General features: G+C 39.1%; 2 protein-coding genes across 2 annotated transcripts in view; one reads left to right on the forward strand and one right to left on the reverse strand.

Moving 5' to 3' along the window:
• The window catches only part of fbxo5 (F-box protein 5), a gene marked incomplete at both ends in the record, with an annotated part of 3080 nt that extends 1282 nt beyond the window's left edge, over positions 1-1798 (forward strand). Inside the window, 3 exons of the mRNA XM_083922468.1 lie at positions 65-155; positions 903-1133; positions 1538-1798. Coding sequence (XP_083778594.1) covers positions 65-155; positions 903-1133; positions 1538-1798 — 583 coding nt within the window. The remainder of the gene's footprint in view (positions 1-64; positions 156-902; positions 1134-1537) is intronic.
• Positions 1799-12659: 10861 nt separating this feature from the next.
• vip (vasoactive intestinal peptide) lies at positions 12660-16255 on the reverse strand (the record flags this gene model as incomplete). Its single annotated transcript, XM_083922469.1, has 5 exons — positions 12660-12668; positions 13062-13173; positions 14512-14637; positions 15827-15931; positions 16161-16255. The coding sequence occupies 5 exons, from the start codon at positions 16253-16255 to the stop codon at positions 12660-12662; spliced, it is 447 nt and encodes a 148-aa protein (XP_083778595.1).
• Positions 16256-27418: the final 11163 nt, after the last annotated feature.

Here is a 27418-nt window from a genome sequence, read left to right on the forward strand (position 1 = left end):
GTCATTGTTACTTTTCTGCCCCTTTCCCATATTCATCATGAGTTCACCTTTTCTTACCTCACAGCTGTAAGAAAGTCAGCAAGACATGGAGGAAGATCATCTGTGAGGATACAGCCGTTCTTAACAGATGCCAAAGAGCTGAGCAGGCATTAAGGGTGAGGAAACACACAAACCCACATAAGTGCATCCACCTTTAAGAAACATTTAGCTGACAAGCTTCCCACATGCCCTGGAAAACGCATGGGAAATGAGAGAAATGTTTATTGTCCTGGAAAATTGTTTCAACACTCTGATTTTCCTTTTAAAATAAGAACTACTCAGCTATCTATTGAAGTTCCCCAAAACAAACAATATAGCCACCTGAAATGTTGAAAAAGTTATGTTCAGGAGCATATTAACATTCATATGGTAGCTTATAAATGGAGTATTTTGTATTGACTGCAGTGCTGTGGAATCACTGAACAACCCCCGAAGTCACGTCACATTGTAGCACATGTACGTTGAATGACAGCACTTAAGTTGCAGACCTTCAGAAAATGTTAGTAGCTGGTAACTGTAACAGGTTTTATTCATATAATCACCAATCATTTTGTCATAATTTCTTAGCGTTTGAGATATGATTTCATAGATCATTTGTGCCCATAGACTGCTCATCTTTTAAATCAGACATCCACAGAGAGGAACATATTATGTCTGAAGCGCTCCCCATCCCGAGCTAGATCATTACTGAAAATGGAAAGGCTGGGAACCCTGAACTCATTTGTACGACTAACAGCATATGTACAAGATTTGCAGTTGTATTTGGTTCATTTTTATTCTTTTTAAAAGTAACCATGTGTCTGAATTTTACTCCTTGTGTCGTTCATGTTCTAATATGTTTCATTTTTTAAATTTTACTTTAGGAGTCAAGCAGCTCTCTGAGACAACAGGGTTGTGGTCTGACGAGAGATGTGGCTGTGTCCAGGGTGGTGTTGTCCTGCATGCAGACCCTGGCCACCTCAAGTACTACATCGTCATCGTCATCCTCCTCTACTTTATCCACCCCGAGCTGCAGGGTCAACAGACGGTCTACCCCATCTCAGAGGGGCAGCACGCCCAACACCAAATGCACACGCTTCAATGAATACATGCAGGTGAGATTTTGTGTATAAATGATTATTTTTTTATTGTTGTTTATTTCCCCAATGAACCCATTGGTCTAAAAAAGTCCTGTCACAATTTCATAAAGCCCAAGGTGATGTCAACAAATGTCTTGTTCTGTGTGACCGACAGTCCAGAACCCAAGGATATTCAATTTACTGTAATTAATTAAGTCAAGAAAACGCAACTAAATATCACAACTGATAATGTGGAGCAATTCACTATTTGAATCAGCATTTTTTATTGAAAGTGATTTTGATATTTGCACACTGATTGTTGCAGCTCTTCTACAAAGGGACAGTGAAAGCTGCTAATAGAACTTGTGGTGTGGCAATGCTTTTTCATACAATTCTCTCTTTGGCTTTAACAAACCTGCACTTTTTGTTCTTCTGTCCAGGCCGCCAGCAAGCTGAAGCTACACGAGTCTTTACGTCCCTGCAAGCGCTGCGGCTCACCAGCAACTCACACGGCCGAGGTCCAGAAGGCTACGTGCACGCGTCTCAGTTGTCTCTTCGACTTCTGCACAAACTGTCAGGAGTCCTACCACGGCTCGACCCCCTGCAGAGTGGTACAGCCCAGAGCGTACCTTTCCACCCCCAGGACAACCCCGATCATACCAGGCAGCGCTCGTAGCAAAAGGAACGTCAGGCGCCTGTGATTAGAGCTTTACTGAGGTTTTATTCACTGACTGTTTTTAACTGGGCAGCTCATATTTCCCTGGACCTGGATATCCCTCCAAAGCTCAGGCAGCGAGGGGGTGTTTTTAGCTTGGAACAGCTTCTGTATTTGCACTGTGGCAAAAGATGCAGATCTCTGGCTCTGCCAAATTTGAATCAACTTACTGAAGCACTTGTTACGTCACTGCTGGAACAATCAACCAGAAAGTGTTATCTGGCTAACACTGTGGTCGTCTGTGAGCGACAAGCACATCTGATGCCAAAAGAAAATAAACAGACTGATATGCTTTAAATTGTACAATTTTTATATTATGTTTTCAAATGAAATGGATGTAAATACATTGTATTGACACTTTTAAATAGTTTTATGTTTTGTTTTTTAATAAATGTTAAGCCTTGAGGTCTTTAAATGTTCATATTTCCTGTAAATATATGTTTCATAAAACATGACATGTGTTTTTGTGGTTCTTTGATATATCCCATAGCTGACACACTTTAGGTACATGAACATATGAGTTTCACTTTACCATGGAAAGTGACAAATATCCCTGGTGATTTACCACTACAGTTTAAGTGCTGTTTATGACTGATGCCAATTTCATACAGCGGAGAGAAAAAAAGTCAACGCTCATTGGAAAATTGAGACGGGATGATAACTTAGCTTAAAGTTCATACAGATGCTAACAATTCATTCATTCATCTTCAACCGCTTGTCCCTGTCGGGGTCGCGGGGGCTGGAGACGATCCCAGCTGACATCGGGCGTGAGGCGGGGTACACCCAGGACAGGACGCCAGTCTATCACAGGGCACAAAAGACCAACAGAGACAGACAACCATTCACACCTACGGGCAATTAAGAGTCATCAATGAACCTAACACCTGCATCTCTTGGACTGCAATGCATTACATTTATCAATAAACTTTAGTAGGGGAGTTTGTCCTCACGTTCCTTGCTGTATTTTTTTTTTACAAAGTATAACTAGTCACTACTCTCTTATGTGCCCCTGGATATCCAGGAGTCGCTTTTGTTAACAAGGAGCCGCGTGATCCTGGTTTAATTCCTTGTGTGTTTAAGAATTTAAACTCAAATGGAAACTGTTTTTTTGCTAATTAAACAACATTTACAGTTTCTCTCCACACTGGACGCACCTCTGCCAACTGCACAGTGTAGGAAAAGAGCAGCCTCTGATGTTAATTATTGTATGAAGAGAGCTTTTTTTTGTTTCTCATGAAAAACTGTAAGACAGACAGTCATGTCTTGATTTTCTTCAGCAGAGGGCAGCATTGCTTCCTCCTCTTTGCATTAACTGAACTCGTCTGGGCGCTCGGAGTCAGACTCACAAATCTTCTTGTTTAATGTCTGACAACCGTTTATTTCAGAGTTTTTCTGAAATGTAAAGAAGAGCTGAAATATAGTTTTAACTGCTGCAAACAACAATCCAACAAACTGTTTTTATACTACAACCACAGACCGCAATAACTACAGACAACAGTACTGATCACTTTCAATAATTAGTTACTTATAATGATGGATAAAAAAAAAATCTAATAAATAGCATATGACAAACTTGAAATAAGGAAAAGTTCCTATAGATGCGTATATATCACTGTCTGGGCGCTATTGTCCTTGTTGGTTTTCTATCATATTTATGAAAAGGGTATCAAATTGCACACTCTGTGGTATTAAGGTCTTAAAAAGTCTTAACATTTTCTCTTGTGAACCCTGAACTTTACAGATACTAAATAGCTGCAACACTTTTACTGTTTTACAAGCACATTTTTAGAGACACAGGCAAACTTTTCATCGAGTAAATCATGGCACAAAAGTTCAAAAATTATAGTGAATCTAGCATAACATTGATCCCTGATAAGGTTAAAAGTTTTTCACATTAGGTTTCAACCATTTGCTGTACTTTTGATGTACTCACATTGTGCTTTACTTTCTAATTATTATTAATGCCTCATGAGTGACACCAACATGTCATTTCTCATACCAAAGCAAACAAGTAGGTCTCTTATCAGTTTCCATTTATTTTTAGAGAGAGAGACCTTTCATATCATCACTGATAATATGACCAGGAGCAAAGACTAATCATCCTCCCAGGATAAAAATAGCCAGTTTTTCTTTAAAAAAAAGAAGTTTGCTTGAATCAGTCATATCTTGTTTAGGAGAGTTGCCGCGAATAGCATCACTGACATTAGATAGTTACCTCTGACATTTGCAGGATGACCCATTTGTCTCTCTCTCTTTCTTCACTGTGTTGCTATGTGGGTGTGTGTGAGTGCGTTTTTGTTGTGATGACATATCAGTCAACTTTCATTCATGTGTCAGCCCAACATCCTGTGACATATAAAAAGCGAAAGCACTCAAACTGCAGTAGTTGTAGCCCAATGTATCACAGACCTTATGTTTAATCTTAATTTAGCCTGTGTGGGTTGGGTAAGTGCTGTCACTTGTTTCCAGGTACATTTAAGCAGTTTCAGTTGCAGGTGCAGAGGTGAAAATATATGTGGCCAGATTTTGTCACAAAATGCAAGATACAGTTATGAAACTTTACAAGCTGAGATCCAAATGAAGGCTCGATGACGTGTGTTCTGAGTAATGCCGCCGGAAGTAAAGGGAAAATAGTAGGGAAGGACCCCCACACTTCACGGCTGGTGGGATCCCATCGTAAGATCTCTTTATATGTGACTGTGTGATATTTAACCCTGCTCATCTGTCACAGATTTCGATTTTCAATTACTCTGTCATCATGTCAATTGAGTCATGGCCGAAAGAACGAGGTCGCGGGTACAAGCGTCCGAAATTGGTTTTCTTACGAGGGTGGTTGGAGTGTCCCTTAGAGAGAGGTTGAGAAGTTCAGCCATCCAGTTGAACTGGAGCCAGTTGAGGTGGTTCGGTCATCTAGTAAGGATGCCCCCTGGGTGCCTCCCTAGGGAGGTGTTCCAGGCACGTCCAGCTGGGAGGAGGCCTCGGGGAAGACCCAGGACCAGGTGGAGAGATTATATCTCCACACTGGCCTGGGAACGCCTCAGGATCCCCCAGTTAGAGCTAGTAAATGTAGCCCGGGAAAGGGACGTTTGGGGTCCCCTGCTTAAGCTGCTGCCCCCGCGACCCGACCCCGGATAAGCAGTTGAAGATGAGATGAGAGATGAGATCATGTCAGTTGATCTACTCCGCCCATAGAGTGAGTTTGAACCTAAAAACCACTTTGATTACAAAGACAGGCTGGTTTTCTGTGAACCCCACAGTGATGACAAGACACCAGGAAGAAGTAAGTAGGCTTAGTTTATTTCTCAGTGTCCAACTATTTTTTACTGTTACATCAGCGTTTCCGATATTATCAGCCAATTTGAGATATATAGGTATCAGCGTAAGCGCAAGTATAAATACCAAGAGATCGCAGATACCAAAGAAAGTTGAGGGAGTTTAGAAACAGTGACACTTTAACACAGTTTGTCTATACATATACAACGGTAAAATGCAGTACATTTTGTAATCACAATTTTTGAATAACTAATTATAAGAAAATGTATGTGAAAAAACACTCTCAACTCAAAATCGGTATCGGCTGCAAAAAACCACTAAAGTTCTTTACTTTCAACGCAACATATGACTGCAAATGTTGCCTGAAGAAGAGCCACAGATGTGTCGATACAAAGGAGAGAAGAGCAGCAGCTGCACACCCAACATGTAAGAAAATGCCCTGACGATGGAGCTAAATGGACTATTTTGTAAAACGACAGTGCTGCTGATGTCACTGAGGTTAGCAGCTGCTGATTAATCTGTGCTGTGGCCTTTCACTGCCTCAGAGACTCAGGATCATTTATCTGGCAGATTTATTGATCTGCTGCCGCACCAGGACACATCCCCAACACAATCAGGACTGCTGCTAATTGTAAAAGTCCTTAAATTAGAGCTGGCTGCCACATGTGTGTGTTTGTATGAGTGAACTTGTGCGTTAACAAACAGGTGTTTAAGGTGAAGTCATCTCACGAAATGCAGGATGTCTCCGCATCTACGATTGACTATAGAAAATGTGCTTATTTAAAATTGAATTGTATGTGTTCAGTGCTGGAGCTGCTGCCCCCATGACCCCGGATAAGCGGTTGAAGATGAGTGATGAGTGTGTTAAGTGTTTATCTTACTGCAGGTTAAATTCGTGTCTTTCCTTTTTCCGTCAGCCCCCCTTCTCTCTTCTTCTCTGTCACTATTCTTAGCATTTTTATCCGCCCAAGTTCACTTTTTTCTGCTTTTTTTTTCTTGCATAAAAAGCTTGTTTCAGCCCAAGGAGCATGGGGGTTGATGTATGACAGGACAACATCCGGATCATGAGAGCTATGTATGTGTGTGTGTGTGTGTGTGTGTGTGTGTGTGTGTGTGTGTGTGTGTGTGTGTGTGTGTGTGTTTTCAGGTTGATGATCTTGATGCGCAGTGACTTCCGTATGTCAATCGGCCTTATGTCACCCAAGTTAAACTGTAAAAGCCCTGAATTGAAGCTGTCACTTGAGCGCCTGCAGGGAAACGAAGCAGGAAGTGAATCAAGTCTGAGACTGCACGGGGTGGGGGGGGGTGTTATGGCTGGTGACTTTATGTTTTGAATCTTAAACAAATGTTTATTACTGGCTGTGGAAAGTTTGCACTTTCCTTTTCAGCAACATCCAGTTTTGTGTTCGTGTATTTAAGGGGGAGGGCGACACGGTGATGTGGTGGACAGTACTGTCGCCTCACAACAAGAGCGTTCCTGGCCCTTCTGTGTGGAGTTTGCATGTTCTCCCTGTGTCTGCGTGGGTTTTCTCCGCGTTCAATCCAAAGACATGCACGAATTTTTTTTTCTCATGATGAAAAATTGCCTGTAGGTGTGAATGATTGTCTGTCTCTGTTTGTCTCTATGTGTCCTGCGATAGACTGGCGTCCTGTCCAGGGTGTACCCCACCTCACACCCGATGTCAGCTGGCTCCAGCCCCCCGTGACCCCGACAGGGACAAGCGGTTGAAGATGAATGAATGAATTAATGTATTTAAGAGGGAGTTTAGTTTCTAACAGTTACTGGATTTCAAAAGGAAAACCTGCACTCTTGAGCTGCAGTTACTTTTGTAATGGAATAACTCCACTTTATTTCAACTTTGGTCCTATTTTTGTAGATTTGGTCTTCCTTTCTATGAGTAATAACAACAGTTTACTACCAAGAAATGCAGTAGCACCAGTAAGGGGAAGCCTGATGCTGAGTCAAGCAGTCAGATGATCATACAGTTTTAATGTTTCCATGTCACAATGCCAGATGAACCAGTCAACTCTGTGGAGGTCTGTTAGTGGTGCATAGATCTTTTCAATGGAATTCTGTTGCTAGGCAACAGCCTGAGTCCTTCTTAACTTCCTGTCAGATGGTGTCATGCACATACACTGCAATAGGAAATACAAATTAGGAATGTTTATGTTTACTGTGAAATAGCCAATTAACAAACAAATGTGTAATTAATCCAATTATTACGAACTACTACCTACTAATCACTACCACTGCCTGCTTTGCTCGGTTGGTTCAGCTGCTGTGCACAGTTTTCCTGTGCAATGAGGGGTTGCACACACAGTTTGTGTGCACTCTCTTTTGGATTTACCTCCAAATACAAGGGTTTAGATCGTCTGGCTAAAAGGTTTGTTTAATAGCCCTCAGATTGATTCGCTGCTTGTGTGTCTTGCCCAGGTAACTGCACCTTTTATTTTAGGGATATTATCATGTTTCCAATTGCAGAAATTTCTTTGGTGAGTATAATGTTGTCATAATCAATACAAATGATGGGCAAATATTTTTTTAGAAGATTGGTTGTTTGTGCACAACTCTGCAGCTTCGTCAGGTAAAATCTGTTGAGTCTGCGTGAGGCATTAGTATTAGAATAGGAAGTTTTAACCTTATGAAAGGCTCACAAAGCACTTCATTGATGAGTCATATCTGTAGATGTATGGGGGACTGCAGCGGAAGTACTTGAGTCTTTCAACATGGAAGTGAGCGCCCAAACACACACACACACACACACACACACACACACACACACACACACACACACACACACACACACACACACACACACACACACACACACACACACACACACATACACCACACAGGGCTTGGTGTTAAAAGGGTACAGCCTTCTCTCTCTGTCTATTTTTACTCTGTTTGGTCCATTAAGATCAGCAATGATGAGAGTTAATGAGTGAAGCCCAGCAGTAATCACAAATGTCCAGGATAGCGAACACACACACACACACACACACACACACACACACACACACACACACATACATATATGTGTAGACAACCACAATGCTAACACAAGTTTTTTTGCACATACGCACATGCACAAAAACATAAGCACAAAAACATAAGCACAGACTATTAATGTATTTAAAAACAGGCAAACATACATTTACTTTATATTAGACCTATAGTATGAACTGTATAGGTATATATTTGATTTACAAATCTTTAAGTTTCAGATTATTTCCTGATATTTCCCAAGTTTCAATGCAATTTGGAACAATTATAGGAAACCTAAGAATGTCCTTCAGGGAAAAGCTCAATTTATACCGAAGTAAATACTGAATTATCTTCTTTGTTAATATATTTTGATACCTTTTGTGCACTGTTGGAAAATTCTGTATTTATATTAGCAATTACTGCCAATCAACACTCTATATTCCCTATAATTAGCAAAAATCATAAATGATCTCAGGAAAATTATTAGGAAATCATTTGGAAATTGTTTTTATACATATTTATATTTGACTGTTGCACTTATTTTTTATTTATGAGATGGGAACAAATACAATATTACATTATAAAAGTATGCAATCAGTTGATGACTTTAATAAAAATCAAACCAGTCATTACATTTCCATCCATCCATTATCTTTACCCACCGACCCTACATGAAGTAACTGGCTGTAGATTTCTCTACAACTTTTCAGTGCATTACCATGAACTTCTGTTCACACATTCACAGCCCCCTCAAGATGTTAAGTACGGTCCCACAGATCCATCAGCATGGCTGTAGACTCTGGGGTCTGTTTAACCACATGTGAAATCAAACCTTCTGAACAGCAAACTGTTAAAAAAAGACTTGAGCTAATGCTGAAACAGCAAACATACACAGTGATACCATGGCTTCTAATTATAAGATCGTCTGATCCGGGTCCAGCCCTGCAGAGCATTGCTTATGACATTTATGAGTCAAATATCTGCTGCTATTTTAACACTTGTAAACAAAGTGAGTCACAGCGGAGACAGCGCGCAATCATATTTTAACCTAACACCAGAGAGTAGTCATTTGGAGGAGGAAACCCTGGTCGCATGAAATCTGATGTTTTTTTAGTTTCGGACCCTTTAAAACACCAAAATCACACAATAACACAAACTAACTGATCGCCGACCAGTGATTCCTGTGTACTGATTTAATATGACTGTTTTTGTCAATGGGGTCTGGTGGCTTTGACATGAACAGAATGGCTTCATTCCCCCCGCCCCGTAAACTTAAACAGGGCTGTCTGACCGCAAGGTTTAAGCTGTAAAAATGTTGTAAATTTAGCGCACACTTAAACTGATATTGATTTGTGGGCAGATTTGTGGGCAGATGGATCATAGGTGGTTAAAATCTGTCAGCTGCTGCCTCCATCCACAGCAGTACATTGCTTAGCTTCTGTGTCGACAGCCATCTGCTGCGGGTAACACACTGACCCTATATGACTCCACTTCCAAAAATCAAAACAGAATTTTAGGGAAATGTCTCGGATTAAGACCTAAACGTTGCATTTGGGCATGTGGAGACCAGTAATGTTGAATCATGCTGAGATGACATGATGTCTTCCGTCTTTGTGGTGCAACCAGAAACCTTTTAAAAGAGAAAACAATAAACCATTTTTAATGCCACAAAACTGTGAAGAACAGGGCTGAAAGGAACAGTCACTTCTTTCATCACCTGTCTCTGGTTAACAGTTCTTCCTACAGTGGCAGCCATTACAGAGCAGAGCTGTGGCTACTCACAGTTGGATGACTGTGATGTCTGCTAATGGTGTGAAACATGACTATGACTGAAATTGGTGCTTCAGACCTACGGACATAACACAACCAACCTGGAGTCCATTAGCTGTATCGATTGCGACCTATCCCACTAAAACTGTGAGGGCCGGCTGAATTAAAGGTTGAATATAACAATGATTTTCAAAGCTTCTTGAAGAGTAATACTCCTGGGAGAGCGCCGCTGTCCGTGGTGCTGAAGTTCTTGTGCTTTCCATTCAGGCTCACAATCTCTTTTCCTACTGCTTGTTTCTTCTCCAACCAATCACATTTCCTTCCGAGACAGTCTATCACAAAAAAGTTTACCCACATATTCATTCTTTCTGAATTGGACACAGCATGACAATGCATCTAATGATACATCAACTACTACTACTTTTTAGTAGCAAACCTTTGTTTTGTCTTAGGATTAAGATTGAACAGGATACTGATTGATACTCTGAGAAAGATACTAGCTTTTTGTCTGTCATGGCTGTTTATGTAGTCTGTATATTTTACTTGTGTGGTATTAAACCTTCTCAGACAAAGCTTCCCAGAATGTCTCAAACCTGCTTTACTGGGACAGCTGCAAAATGGTGGCACTTTAATTAGTTTGTATGTCAACAAGGAAAGGAGGAGGCAGTATGTACCCAATGTTTTCATGTCAGTGTTACTGAACTTCATGTCAATCAGATGACACCCATGGGGAAGAAGTGAAGGTCGCTTGACGCCTTATGTCAACATGTCACATCCTTCTTCATGATCACATGCGTGGCTTTTAGAAACTCTGATTAGCTGACCTGTGACAGCAAGGTTTGTTTTCAAAACAAGTAAAAATTGTTGCATAGAATTGCAGCTGATAAGTTTGTATAATATTGGAACTGGCATACTTTAAATGTAACAACCAAAAAGACATTAAAGTGGAGAGATTTTGTGTATCATAATACAGTAGATGAATGCTGTTATTCACCCAAAAAGATTGACCTTTTAGGGAAAAGACCGACTGTTTTGAGGCTATTGAAAAGAAAAACACTTACATATGAACCATCAGCTGCTTGAATTCTATGTGGATAATCCTTCAAAACTCCAAAAGTCCAATCATCAAACAATCAGCCAGACAAAAAGACTCAGCTTTGAAAAATAAAACAATATATTTTATTTGGTGGTGTACATCACTATATGCACTAAAGGCAGGTGTATGCTCAGTTATAATGTATTTGCTCTACATATTGAATAGTATAAAGTGATTATATGCATCTGTGTCCATTCAAAATGCGTTAACTTCCTCTTGATCCTGTACAGGTGTCTCCTTTATATCATACGACCACCTCTGGATTCTTCATCATGATTGCACCATTGAAAATGAATGGGACAAGCGTTAATTTGAATTCAACACAACGGGTGTTGAACGTGTCCCAATTTATTGTCCCACGTGTAACAGAACAACAAATCTATAGAGAGTTATCATCTTAATGAAGCAAAATCAATTTTGAGTTTCATTGTATTTGTTTCTATTGAAGGTAGATGGCAACTGAACTTTTATAAAGCAGAAATTTCACTGAAAGACAATGACAAAGAGTTCTCTATTGAGGTTAATGAGACAATTGGTTAGATGAAATCAATCAGATTCGATCAGACGTATTTTCCATTTAAAGCTTTGGACAGATGTTTCACTGAAAAGCTAACAGGACAGAAGTTACACTGAAAAAAGAAGATAAAGAAAAACAAAGTGTGTGCCATTGAAGGTCAACAGGTCAAATGTCCTTAGTTTTAACACTCGTTTCATTGAACATAAGGGGGAGAAATATCTCCATTGAAAGTTAATAGAACAGTTATTTACAGTTTAAATTCCATATTCCATTAAAATTGACATTAAGCAGTGATTTCACTGAAAACCAATGGTGTTATTGTCCCATTGAAAGTTAGTGGAACTATTAGAAAGTGAAAATTAGTCAGAAGTCAATAGATCAAATGTTTAAAAATGAAAGTTGATAGGTCCAATTTCACTCAGATTTAATAGGCCAGTGGTTCCATTGAAAAGTTATCAGGCAAAATGGTTGATATTGAAGCTAAATGTAACAAATGTTCCATTGAATTTCATTTCATACACAGTTTGTTATGCAATTAAATAAATAAAGTAAATAGAGCCATTGTTCAATTGAAGTAAGAGTTTGTTCTACTTGAATTTCTGAAAAGTCAATGGTGCTGGCGTTCTACTGGAGATTAACTGGAAACGTTCCCCAATGAAACTTAATGGAACATTTTTGTGTGTGAATAGTTTCCATATAAAGGTGACTAAACAAACGTCAGTCACTTAAATGTAAAGTTACAGTAGATCCACTGAAAATCAATGGAAAGTTAAACTTGTTCTATTGACATTCAATGAATCAAATGTGTAAGTGAAAGTTGATGGGACATACTTCACTCAAAGTTAATAGGCATTGCGTCCTTTCATAAGTTATTAGGGGAGAAATGGCTCCATTGAAAGTGAATGGAACAACGGCGAGCTTAGAAACTCAGTGTGGTACTTCTGTTGCCAGTTGTCGTCTTCAAACGCTGATTGATCAAACTGCACGTTGCTCATCACGGCCCGAAAAGTCTACGTCGTATTGTATTTTTACTTGTGTAAACATGTACTGTGTGCATGAAGAGATAGATAACCACATTGGAGAACAGATCATCATTGGCTGATTTGACTTTCAAATGTCCTTTGGATTAATACTGTCTTGTTTTTGGAATGGGCGGTTTCATGAGGATGACTTGAGGTATTCACTCGAGCTCGGACCCCTCCTCAAAGTGGCTGCAACAAACAGGAGAGGAGAGAAAGACACGTTATTGATGTAGAACTGACAACTGACGATCCTGCATTATTAACATTATAATATATCTTTATTTCCCTACATTTACTTGTGTACAAATTTGTTGCAAAAGGCATGCATCCTTAACACATGTGTGCTCGTTACGTTAGACATATTGGTCCATTCTAACCTTTTAAATGTTTAAATGATGACATTATGTTGAGCTGTTTTAGGGTTAAATATGATAGGTTTATTTGGTAAGGGTATAGTTTAGTGTTGTGCAAATACTGCACTGTAGTAGTGAAGGTTAAAGTTTAGTTTGGGGGTCAGGGAATGCATTACGTCAGGGAGGGCAACACGTATAACAGTGCAAACGTGTACATGTGTGTTCCTACCAGATGAAAGTTGTTTAGGAGGTGGTCTACGTTGATGTCATCGTAGCTCTCTTGGAAGGTGTTGGGTTCGTCCCTGGACTCCTCCACGTCGCTGTTTCCAGGATCTTCTAGGCTGTGTGGAGAAAATGAATACATATGAATAGTTTCAATACATTTTATTCATACAAAAGATTTGAAATTTTAAAGCACGATCATGAGGGGAAATGTAACAGAAAACATGACAGAGGGAAAAACTATTGCGTGCAAACTTACAGTTTTATACTTCTCATGTTCAAGTTATCGTTTCTTTTATTGTTGTTTTATTTTATGTAACTGTACTTGTTTGATTTGTGTATATGAGTTTAATTTCTGTTTGAAATACACAAACCTACATATTCAGCTGTTTTAATGGTCTGTGTTTAAGGACTTGTTGTACATGTGGCTATTTGGTCACGGTCCAAGCTGATTTGATTTTGCGTTGTTTTGGATCATTGAATAATTGTTTTGATTACTTATTATTACTGCCTTTCTTTATGTTATGCTGGGAAAGTCTGCTGCAAAATTATGTTTTATCAGAAAATCAAACCCAGAGGACAAAACATAAACAAACAGGAACCATAATGGAAGCTGCAGACCAGATTGTTGGAGAATTAGTCAGTATTTATCCTTTTTGTGCTTTAAAATGCTTTAATAAAAGTTTATCTTTATAAAAAACATTTTGCAGTTAGTTCATTTGAACCGTCTGGGTTTCTAAACCATAAAATTAACTTGATAAACTAAATAGAGACAGCTTTGAAAACGTGTCAGCTGATTATTCCTAATACATTTGAGGGGAGACGTAGGCCACTTAGTTGATGAGTGATTTCTTATTTCACATCTACAATGTTGAAAAAGCTGCGACAGGGTGAAGATGTTGTCATTTAAATTGCGTATTCTTTGTTGGTTGGTCTGGTTTCCAACTGCCGAAGTCATTTGACCCTCAGCAGACAGCAACCACCAAAATTGAGTGGTAAAGTCAATGTTAATGTGTTTTTCTCAATGATCACTTCTGTACATATCGGTTCAGGAGAAATCAGCAGCCATATAGAATCCATCCAAATGAAATTTACATTATAAGGTTTCTTTTGCTATTTTAAATATTGTGACACCAGGGAGCGCCAAGACAGCAGCGAGCGTTAAGTCCAAACCGAAGCGTCACATCGTCCCTTTGGAGAACAGATGATGATGTCACTCTGTGCTCTCATTTAGTCACACCCTGTGATTTTAACTCTACAGAGTAACATCTTGCAACAAAAACTGCACTTGAGAGATTCAGGTTAGACTAAAAAGAGAAGGTCAGCAATGTCACATGACACCTGAAATATTTTCAAGTGCTTTCACTGAGTCATAATGTCATTTATGTTACAGTCAGGTTAAGGGAGAGAATAACACAGAGATGGGACAGGTGAATAGGGAGGACTGATGCCTATACCTTCTTTTTCCTGTTAAGACTGAGTTCAGGTACTTCTTGACAGCCATCTGTTTGCGGAAGCGGCTGTAGTTGTCTGTAAAGATGGCGTCTGAGTGGCGCTTCACTGGCTCGTCCATCAGCTCGTCACTGGACAAAAGAGAGATCATGAAAGAAACAAAGAGAACAGTGTCACCACAGTTCAGAGGGCAGCAGGTGTCAATGCAAAGTCGGTGCAGCGAGTCATGGTGTCTTCTCTTTGTGTGTGTGTGTGTGTGTGTGTGTGTGTGTGTGTGTGTGTGTGTGTGTGTGTGTGTGTGTGTGTGTGTGTGAATCCCTCCTGGCAGTATAACAAACATGTAATGAAGCGGTAATGGCATAAATTAACCTTTAAAAAATGTTTAGTCAATTACAAAATGCATCATCAAGCGGGTCGGATCCTTTCATTGCAAATGTCAGAAGTTCCTCTGGAGTTAAACTGTCAGCATTTCTAAACAATACTAATACTACTAATAATTATTATTATAAAATAATAATAATAATAATCACCTCTCTCTACATGAAGTAAAGATATAAGATGTATTTTTTACAAAAAGTTACCCCTGATGGAAATGTTAGAAAATGTCGCTTTGACACAAAATATCAAAAACTTTTACAAAACTTTAATGCACGTTTTTTTATTTCACTTGATTCTTAAACTAAAGGAATTTACAGATGCCTTTAAGGACATTTAGGAAATAAAATCTACTTTTTAATGTTTGTTTTATCGAAAAGTTATTGACCTTTATGATTTCTAAACACTTTTCTGAATAATAGGTTCAAGTTTTTTTCCTTTATTACTAAACCAAACATTTAAAAATATAACACAAATAACTAAATCCTAAACTATATAAAAAGCACTGTACTTTCTCTTTAAACAGTATTCAACAGTGTGTGAGGCGACGTTATCCTCATCATTTCAAGGTAACATGCAGGAACTCCAGACTTATATCCTTTTACATCTTATCTTATCTTATCTACTATGAACTGTTATCTTTTTAAACCCTGAAAAAGTCCCTGTGGCTTTATGATAAGGACGACACATATGAATCTCATGTTTCCTTTTTTAAACAAGTGTGCCTCAGGAAGGGGCTGATGTTTGCTTCTTTATCAGCTTTTCCTCATTTTTTTTCTATTTTCAAAACTATAATTCCGTTTCATAAATCTAAATCTCTAGTTTTCACAATTTCAAGGTGTGATTATGAAAAAGAAGCCACAAAAAAAGAAAATAAATTCAGCCTCGTCCTGTGCCTGCCAGCTCTCCGGTCTCCCGGGCTTTCCTGACGGGGATGTCACCTACCTGACACGCTTTCCGATCAGAGACTCCAGGTACCTCCGCGCTGATAGCTGTCCGAGGAGTTTGCTGTATCCGCTGGTGAACAGACCGTCTGCATGCCTCGTCGGTCTGCACAGCATCACAGGACAGTTACAATGAAGTGTGGTTTCGGCCACATTAAAACACCAAATAAGGCTACAACAAATGTCAAATACCATTCGGAAGGTACTGATTATTACAATCATAGTAACAATGGTGTAAACTATTCTGGAGACCGAGCTTCTCAAATGACATCCACAGGTCTATTCATACAATGCTGGATTTCCCCTCCCTCTCAGCAGTAACAGGTTTCTCTTACCTCATGGATGTGTATGGCAGACTCAGAGTCCGTGAGTACAACACACTGCACAGGGCTATTAGGAAAAGCAGCTGGGGGCCGGTTCGTTGTAACATCGCTTTACACCTGAGGATGGAAACGACAATTTGTTATTCTCCCTCGGTCCCTAAACAAATTGAGGATGCCAGGTCATTTCCCACTGAGAAGATAATGGACTGTCCTCTCCTCACTACCCCGTAGGTTTTTTATTAATCTTCTTAAATTACGCGCAACAGTCAAGTCGTAAACAAGTGGTTCATTGCTCGATGCAGAGGTAAGACATTGAAGAATAATTTAGTCGCGAAGATCCGTTTAGACATTGGTCTTTAATAAACCGCTCATGTAATGGTGAGGGGGGAAAGCACCGGAATCCAATGCGTAATTACGCACGGCTGGAAAGGACAAAACCTCTTGTTCAAATCCAGAGTTTCAACCCTGTTTTCCCACAGAGACACAGAGAGAGTGAGAAGACAATTTAATGTGTTGAGCTTCTTCTCACAGAAATATCCCAATCCTCAAAAGAGTTTACTGCCAAATCGCTTTAAATTCCCTCCAAAAATAAATTCTGATAAATGAATTCAGCTGTGGAAATGTAAAAAATCGAACCTGTGCATTTTCAGGCTACGCCGATTAGAGATGGTTTACAGGTTAGGTTAACGTTGGATTTTGTTTTTAAACAAATTCAGCTCTCTGACTCTCAGATCACTTCAACTAAAAATGAACAAAACAGAAGAGTGTTTTAGCCAAGAGGAACTGCTAGGATATTTATTTTTGACAAATCTCTCGGTTGATGGTTCATTTTTTATAGAGTAACGAAAAACAACTCAGCGGAATCCAATGCGTAATTACGCGTTGGCGAACACTAAACATCAGAACACCGCGGGGACCCTGCAATTCTGTTGCCGCCACCACAAACCACAAACCCCGTTCGATGTGTTAAACTGCTGCTTGCATTTCAAATGTTGGTTTATTCGACGGAAAACGAAATATTCGATCATTCGGAAAGACTATCCAAAAAACCTCACTGGAGCGCGCAAAAAGAACAAAATCGCAAGTTCAATTTGGCCAAACATGAAATCCACAGAGACCGCACCATATGTTACTCTAAACTATTGCATTTGCTATGTAGATATAAAATCTTACATGTGTTCTAGAGGAAGTTGTCTGCTTTTTTCCTGTCCGTTGCGCTGTCCAAAGTCCTGATCTCGAGCTGCTGTTGTATCTCCACTCTGCTGACCCGATGTTTCTCTTTCTGTTCGCCTTCAGCTCTGCTCCCGTTTTATACACCTGGATGTTTCTCGTGCAGCACGAGGGGACATCAGATTCGATCAGGGCCTGAGACGTCAGTAGGTCGCTGCTTCCGTCATTGGTCTTGCTCATGGTCGGAACCAAACAGGCCTATGGTGAAATTAGTAGGACGTTGTTTTTTTTCTTTTTCTTCTAATTAATCGTAGAAATAACTAATTTATATGTCAGGGTTGATTGTGTTGACTCATCTGATCGTTTTCCCTGGGCTCACCTCCCATCACAGTGTTGCTCAGCTGCAGCAGGAAGGGGGAAAGTTCTGAGACTAGAGGTTAAACTCAAGAGTCAGTCTGAAAGGGCCATACCCTGAGCCTGGTCCTTAGCTGGTAAAATAGACAAAACTGACAGCGTAAAAGTCTCAACATGGCTACAATCTCTGTGGATTTGAAGAAAAAATAGCATACACCTGCTTACAAGGTTATTATGTTCAAATCACATATACTGTGCTGTGGATAAATAATCCTGAATGTGGAAAGTTCTTTTTTGACATGTTAACAACATTATGAGATGATGAGAAAAATGTGAAGTGCCCTCTAAAGTGTCCTTAAATGGAGAAAATGTTATTAAGTCCTCTCTAAGATGGCCTTAAATGGAGAAAGTGTGATGAAGTGCCCTCTAGTGAGCCCTTATAAAGTGTCCTGAGATAACTTTTGTTATGATTTGGCACTGGGAATAAAATTGAATTGAACTGAATTGAATCAAATTTAATTGAATTTAATTGAATTTAATTGAGAAATATGTTGAAGTGACCTCTAAATTGCCCTTAAATGGAGACAGTGTGATGAAGTAACATGTATGCTGCATAAGAAAATTCTACGAACTGATGCCCTTCATTTTCTTCATTAATCAGAGTAGTTGGTATGGGCTTCCATTTTACTGCTCTTCTCTTGCTGCTCATTGGACAAAAGTGGTAGAATATACAGTATGAAATATATAAAACTATACCATAACAGGAGATTTATGACAGAACAAAGGTTATGACACCACTGTGAATCACCCTTATGCTTATGTATAAAAAATATACACTGAATGAGATGTGTTTCCAAGCGTAATTTTGAGCTATAAACATTTCCATTGTTATCTCATGCATTGTCCTGTCATGACACACACTCAATCCCCCAACAATGTTATCACAATCCTACTTCAACCATTTTTATCCATTTGTTCATCCACCACAGACCGTGGTAAATAAAAACAGTGGCAGATTACCACTTTAGGTGAATACAACCGTATTTTTGAGGACGTTACTGGCACTGTTTTCTATTTCAGGTTGCACTGAGCTTTTACGAAAGAACACGACACACGACTGAAGTGTTTGTGATTCCACCAACGGTGTCTCTGAGGAGTCTGATTGTTCTGCTGGAATGGCACTGGCCGTGACATCAGCCTACATCCATCCATCCATCCATCCATCCATCTATCCATCCATCCATCCAGCCATCCATCTTAAATGTAAAGAGCGACTGCAGACCTTCTGATGGTGACAGAGCAGAAAGATAACAGTGGTGTCAAAGATAAGGATATAAAAAGATAAACCCATCAACTCAACGTTACATGAAATATGTAAATATACAAAATATATATAAAATGTTATTCCCATTATATTTATTCTACTAGATTTCAACTTGTATGGCTTTTTTGATGATGATGATGTCAAATTTTATTTACCACAACGTCATGACAACAGCGTCTCTGGCCCTCCTGGGTCTTTGATATCTGCTCCCAGTCAGCAGATGACCTCCCTCTCCTTAACCATGATGGCACCATCTGAACCTTAATGTGATCAGTCCAGAGAGAAAGTAGATTACGCAGAAGTCCATGGGAGAAGGAGCTGGTCTAATTGACAGCAGTGATTGGACACAGATCCCTGCAGGAAGAGGAAGCTGATGGAGGAAACATCAGCGCTATTATTACGTTGATGGAATGTACGAAAGAAAACGTTCCTTTAGACGAGTAACAGCGCACTTTACCTTTGTGTGCAGGATGTAACAAAATGGGGACAAAAAAATGTATTGTCTTCTTTTTTCTTTTATCACGTCAACTTCTACTACACCAGCAACTACAACCACTTTACTGAACAGGTCATATACTTCTGTAACTAGGTCATCATGGCTTGGACTTGCACTTTACTTAAATGTTTCCATTTATGCAACTTTATACTTCCACTCCACTACATTTGTCTGACAGCTCTAGTTACCTTACCAAGTTGTCACCCCCTTCCTGTTCTGTGTTCAAATCTGGCAAATGTGAATGTTTGTGATAATCTGTGTTCATGCATGTGTTGGGAAAAGTCTTATTTCTTAATCTAAAACAATTTTTTTTGAATACCTATTGGTGTAATATGTGGTGTGTTCATCTTCCACACATTAAATACAGTACACAATCAGTATTTGCTGTTATTACGTGGTGCTGAGTTTCAGAAGCTTGCATTGCAGTGGAGCTAACGTTTAATGAAGGATGAACAAGATAAGCTTCATAGAAATTAACCCAGATGGGATTTGAACCCACAATCCCCAGCTTCGCAAGCTGTTGCCATATCCGTTGGGCCACTAGGTCGGTTTTACCTCGACTCCACTACATTTGTCTGACTGCTCTAGTTACCTTGTCAGTTGTCACCCCCTTCCTGTTCTGTGTTTATATCTGGCAAATGTGAATGTTTGTGTTAATCTGTGTTCATGCATGTGTTGGAGAAAGTCTCCTATTTCTTCATCTATAACACTTTTTTAAAAGCCTATTGGATCAGCAAGAAAATTCATCATCACAAAACTTAAAACGTGTGTGAGTTGAAAATATGAAAGGACAGCGTGCACCTGCATTGCTGTAGACTTCATGCATATGTTGGGAAAAGTCTCCTATTTCTTCATCTAAAACACTTTTTGAAAAACCTATTGGTGTAATATGTAGTGTGTTCATTTTCCACACATATTAATTACAGTACACCTACAATATTTGCAGATATTGTATGGTGCAGAGTTTCAGTAGCTTGCATTGCAGTGGAGCTCGTAGAAGCCACGTAGTATGTTTCCTCAAGGATGAACAAGATAGAAACTAACCCGTGATCTCCAGCTCCGCAAGCTGATGCCTTTTCCATAAGGCCACTGGGTCAATGAATCATGACACAAAAATATGGATCCAAAAACATCATATATAACCGTAAAACAGGATGGAGGAACAATTTTACTGCACAAGGACTTCTGGCAAATACTTTAAGTCAATTTTGATGATAACACTGACATACTTTTTCACAATGTGGGATTGGTACTTTTACTTAAGTCAAGGGTCCGAGTTCTTCTTCCTCCACTGACTGCAAGTCATTATGTTCAGTTTGCAGTAACTTGATCCAAAGACGGACATGTGTGGTATAAAAGAAACGATAGATTTGGTTCGGCTGCATACATTTCTATCCTTTCCTTGAAAAACTGTCCGTTGGAGACCTGAGGCCCGGGGCCATTGCACACTTTGTCCAGGTCGTAATCCAGCCTTGCAACTACTTCAACTTCTACTACAATGGCTACTACCTGTCACATTACTACTTATGTTACTAATGAAGTTTTATAACTAGGTAATTTCTGTACAAAAGTATTCAAGCACACCTGATGTGTTTCCTTCCCCTCTGACTCAGTTTTATCATCCCTCTCCCCCAATCCCCCCTTTTTACTTTTATTTCTCCCTTCTCTCTCTTTGTTTGAATACAGGAACCACTGGGGGCCCTTTCATAACCTAAATACACAAAATGACAGGTCCACTACTCCGAGTCTCAGCTTCCGCATTCCCTCCGGTTTTCTGCCTTCAGCAGCACAGGCTGGCTATCACCCATCCGTCCGGATTTCTCCCTCCATCCCTGATCCCTTCATCCCTTGTCCCCTCCGAACCCTTAACCAATCCTTCCTACATCATCATGGCACTCCATCTATAATATGCCTTCAACTCTTGACGTGGTCATTGTAAGTCAAAACCTATTCTAGTAAGGCTATTATATGGTTATATAATGCCATTATACTATTAATAAGACAACAATCATGTTTAGTAGTACAACTGCAGTCCATTGTAACTATTATACTACTATTAGACAAGTTTTATTACAGCTAGGACCAATGCTCTTTTACTGGTACTACTTATAATACTACTTACTTATTTTTTCCTAAGAAGCACTTGTTCTAATACTACCACCACTTCTATTACTGCAACAATTTAAATACCTGCGCTATTATGAGCACCACCACAACCACAACCCTAAGTACTGTTGTACCTACTACTATTACTTATTTATTTCAAGGTCACAAAAGACAAAGTCATCTGTATTAAATAAAAAAAATAAATGTGGTGAAAACCCACCAGTGGAATCTAAGTTTAGGTCCAAATGACGGATGTCTTCATAATGAGACACTTTGCATCACGACTCTCTCACCAGTCAGTGTGATGAGGGGAATCCCCTGGCTTGCTGAGTGCCTCCCCTGCACCACATTATCCAATTAGCAAAGCAACTCTGATGGCAGATTACTGCTGGCAGCCTGACGGGACTCACTGGAGTCTCTCTCTCACGCTTGTGGTGTATGTGTGTACGTGACATGTGGAGATATGGACTAACGATACTGAGAGAAGCTAGAGATAGAGGATGATAGAACGACTGTGAAAGAAAGACTGTATCAAAGACACACACACCAAGACAGAGACAACAAAAAAGAGAAAGAGAATACAAGTAAAGCTGTTATTTTCAGGTCGAGCTTGATAAAGTTTACAGGTTGAACTACAAAATATGAAAATTGGTTAAGTGAGCAGCTGTTAGTCATCAGAGTACAAAAGATTAACCTTTACAATAAGAATATTCACTGTTTGTTCCTACCAGAGTTAGATAAAGTCATAGAAACATTTAAAGTTATGTTGAATAGTAAAGTTATTGATTTGCTCAACTGCTGCATGTCGAAGCAGCTTCTCTCTGCAGCTTCTTTCTCTGTTTTGGAACCAAAATATAGTTGCAGTGATGCACTTTGAGTCTCTTTAAAAGAGCTGCTACTAATGCTCTATAGAAACTGAGCTGAAATCACTGTATAACATGTCTTCAAAATGCATACAGAGCCATGAAAATACTATTGTTAGTTCATTTAGAAGGCACCCATAGACCACATACCACTGTTAAAGCTCCATGATTCTCTAAAATTGCTATTTTACTAACGGCAAGATGTTTGGAAATCTTTAATCTTGATCAAAATTGGTATAAAACATCATAGACAACCAGGGGTTTCATATATCCCTTCTCATTGTTAAGACATCCTTTAAAAACAGGATTAAAAACGTTAGAACCTTGATTAAAAAAAGGAATATTAATACAAAATCTAAGTGGCACAAAACACCGATAAATTATCAGCTGGTGCGTGAACAGTGAATCTGATGGGTTTGTGTGTGAGTGATGGAGATACATTTGCTCCAAGAGATAAAAAAGAGAGACAAATATGGAATATGCGTCACCGTGTGTTACAATATGAGTATGTGTTTGTGCAGAGACAACAGGCCTTTACACTCATCTGAAATGTCGTCATAGTTGCCAGTGTCAAACAGGTTTCTGTCTCCCATGTGGGAAGATGCTTCAGCTCCTGGCTCGGCATGGACCCAGTTGGGTTCTGGTGATGGATCGCTATCCACGACCAGAGGAGATTACGCTGATAAATTACAGCTAAACTCCCCTGATGGCTAAACCTGGTTTACTGCAGCAGGAGACAGTCTGCATTCAGAGCTGAAAATGGAGACAATGGGTCAACGCAGCCGGATGAAATTTCGGAAATGAGCTGTATTAACTCTGTAATGCAAATGATGCGTTCAAAGACAAAAATTGTGTGTGCATAACTTCTTCCCAGAAGACCTGGATGATGAGCATTTAATGCACATTCATGCCATTTTCACCATTTTAGCTAAGTTTGATAACTGTGGTTAGGGTTAAAGACAACTAAGACTTCGGTATAACTTTTTATTTGTTTTCCTTGAAAACCACTAAAACTATTTAGTCAAAACAATTATAATTATGTTGGAAAATATGCTTATTTGCTTTCTTTTCAAGCTGAGCAGATTGATGTCAGTCTCATGCCAAGTTAAGTACAGAGCTGCAGTTAGCAGGATTCCCACGGTCACGGAAAACCTGGAAAATATTGAATTTTCAACGTCTGGAAAAGTCATAAAATGAGTGAAACCTTTTAAAGTTTTGGCAAAGAACTGGAATTGTGTCGTGTTTAATGAGCTTATTTGTTACAGTAATGTTCCGCGGGTAACCTTCATGTAATGTAACATAACAGCAAATTTATTTTCTGTAGCTTATAGACGTAACGTAACTCTAATATGTGTGAATGAGTGCCGTATTATCACATGTTTGAAGTGAAAACCAACTAAGATATTATTAACATTTGGAGTAAAATGTACTATATAGTGCTGTTTGTGTTAGACGTTGTAAAATGGGGCTAGAAGACTGGAAGCAGTGGATTACAGGTAGCCTTGTTCTCTAAAGCTTAGTGAATAATGTATGCCATATTCATGAAATAGATGTCAGTCAGGGCGGACGGATGAACTGTTTGTCAAATAGCTCCAACACCAATTATGATACATTCTCTTTATTTACAGATTGAACAAACAAGGTACATTTTTTTTTCATTTGTGAGCTTTAGAGGTGTATTTTTCAACTTTAGAGAGGCTAGTTGTTTCTTTGTGTGATTTTTCCTCTCTCTTTCACACACACACACACACACACACACACACACACACACACACACACACACACACACACACACACACACACACACACACACACACACACACACACACACACACACACACACACACACACACACACACACACACACACACACACACACACACACACACACATAGACGAACACACACAGACACACACTCCACATCAGAGCCCGGCTCCCTGGAGGTTCCTTTAATGGAGGCCTTGTTTTTGGTGTGCGGCCTCCTATACGGATCAATTAGACCACCAGAGCTCTTCATTGCATCCTAAATTAACTAAATACATAAATACATTTGGCCTGGATTCAGCCCCATGGCAGACATTACCTACAGCAATGCCATCTAGAGACTTTAATTAGAGCAACACACACTCACACACACACACACACGCATACACAGTCACATTTCCATCATTAGCTCTCATTAACTGGCAGAAACCCTACCCACAATGCACTGGGCTGACTCTCTTGGGGACCAATCAGATTACGCTGCTCTCCCTGTTTGGGAAGACGACGTAATCCATTGAATTATATCTATCTATCTATCTATCTATCTATCTATCTATCTATCTATCTATCTATCTATCTATCTATCTATCTATCTATCTATCTATCTATCTATCTATCTATCTATCTATCTATCTATCTATCTATCTATCTATCTATCTGTCTGTCCGTCTATCTATCTATCTATCTATCTATCTATCTATCTATCTATCTATCTATCTATCTATCTATCTATCTGTCTGTCTGTCTGTCTGTCTATCTATCTATCTATCTATGTTCTATCTATCTATCTATCTATCTATCTATCTATCTATCTATCTATCTATCCATCCATCCAACCATCTATCTATCTATCTATCTATCTATCTATCTATCTATCTATCTATCTATCTATCTATCTATCGTTCTATCTATCTATCTATCTATCTATCTATCTATCTATCTATCTATCTATCTATCTATCTATCTATCTATCTATCTATCTATCTATCTATCTATCTATCTATCTATCTATCTATCTATCTATCTATCTATCTATCTATCTATCTATCTATGTTTTATCTATCTATCTATCTATCTATCCATCCATCTATCCATCTATCTATCTATCCATCTATCTATCTATCTATCTATCTTTTTGACAGAAGAGTTCATGGAGCATCGTGTTTGATGTGTCACTTGAAAGCTCTTTGTAGGGAGGGAAAGTGTAATGGCGTCATACCAGAGTGACATCTTCATGCATACACATTTTTCCCACTGCAGACATTGTAAATCATCAAACGGGTGCAAGTAACAACATAATAACAGCTGCATTCCATTTAGGTTGTGGCCCGCTATTGTGCATGCCGGTGAGCCAGCATGCACAATAGCGTTGAAAGTCCTAAATGTAACAAGGTCATCATTAATGACATTAGCTCCCGCTGAGCCTTTCTGCTGTGACATGTCAAAATGTCTTGAGAGAGATCTCTTTCTATTGGAATGACAGGATTTTTGAGGATGCACTGACATAAACTATAGAATACATTTCACAAAAATAGAACATTTTTCCTTAGTGAGTAAGGTTTAGTGCCTTTTTCAACCAATGACCAACCATTTTTCTCTATTTTCCCACTCTGGTAGAGGTGTTGTTTGGACAGTACGGACAGTTATTATTTAATTTGAACTTCCACTCAGTCGCACAATTACAGCTCATCCATAACTCAGCAGCTTACGGACCAAATTCAAACTCAGGTGGTTTTTGTTGCATGTTTTAAACGTCTTGATGGGGTAAGATCCTTATTCAGGAGGCTGTTAAGTTTCAAATAAATGTTAAAATTGTAAATGTTAAAATTGTATAAGGCCATTCATGGTCTGGCTCCAGATTATATTATTATATATATTATATATTAGACCCCTAAAATCAGCTGATCAAAAACTTAAGGTGCAGGGGTCTCTGATGTTTTAATCTTTCACTTTTATTCTGTATATATTGTAATGTTGGAGAGCACTTTGTGCCTAAGCCTTAAAAGTTCTATATTAATAAATACAAATAATATAAGTGGATGTGCTGTATTGAATTGCACTTTATTGACAGGGCTCTCCTCACCCTCTGTCTATTACATATCTTCTACAGATTGTGCTTGAAACACAGACAGTGCATCTGTGATTTCTCATATCTGTATTTCATAATACCTTCTCACTACTTTTCCCTGAAGTAAAATTTTTAACAACTCAAATTGCACATCCTGTGTGTGTATATAAACATTGAATACTTAGTGTTACTGTTTTACTTATTATATTCGAATGGTAGAGTGGAAGGGCTACTATTTATATTAGTAAATAGTAGCCCTATAGTAGGTATTTTGTAATGCCAATAAATCTGAATCTTGAACGTTCAAAGTACACCTGACTGGATGAAGTATTATAAGCATGCTTTCACTACGATATGTCACAACCACAAATTGCAGGCTTCAAAGTGACCATAGAGTTTAACCAGCACCTCTGTGATGCAGCAAAATTATGAGCATCACCAACAGTTGTATTGAATGGCATTTGATTGTACTGATATATGTGAAGCATTTACATTTTTTCTCGTGTTGACAGAGGCTATAAAGCAATCAAGAAAAACTGTATGAACTGCATCTTCACTGAGCAATATCCGTAATAGACTGAAACATTGCAAACCATTCAAGTCATCATGGGAGCATCATCTCTGTGAAGACTCTCCTATTGCTGTTCACTTGGAGAATTTAAGACATCTCTCTAAGTATGAATGCTACCACCAGAGTGCGACTCTCACTGTCCCTCCCCAGTCGGCTGCAGTGCGTCACTACGGACAGTTGTTGCTCACGGATGCTTTAGCAGCCCGGCAGTAATGAAATCTGAGCGCCTTGCCAGCGTTATGGCAGGATGACCTCACCTCAAACAGCCAACCTGCCGCAGCTAAATGAATATAATGAGGTGTATGTCATGGTTGTCAGGGCGTCAGTTGTTGAGCTGCAGTACTTTTTCTGTTTCCTTGTTTTCATGGAAAGGCAGCATAAATAAGGTCAATTCAATCGGACATAAAATAACTTGTCTAATAAAGGAGTGGAACATGTACTGTGTTTATTTTCCTCACATGTTAACTACAATACACCTACGATAGTTGCAGATATCACATGAGAGATACAGAAGCTTGTATTGTCGTAGAGCTCATAGAAGTCACATTGTACA

This window comes from Echiichthys vipera (genome assembly GCF_963691815.1).
Source record: "Echiichthys vipera genome assembly, chromosome: 11".
NCBI lineage: Eukaryota > Metazoa > Chordata > Actinopteri > Perciformes > Trachinidae > Echiichthys > Echiichthys vipera.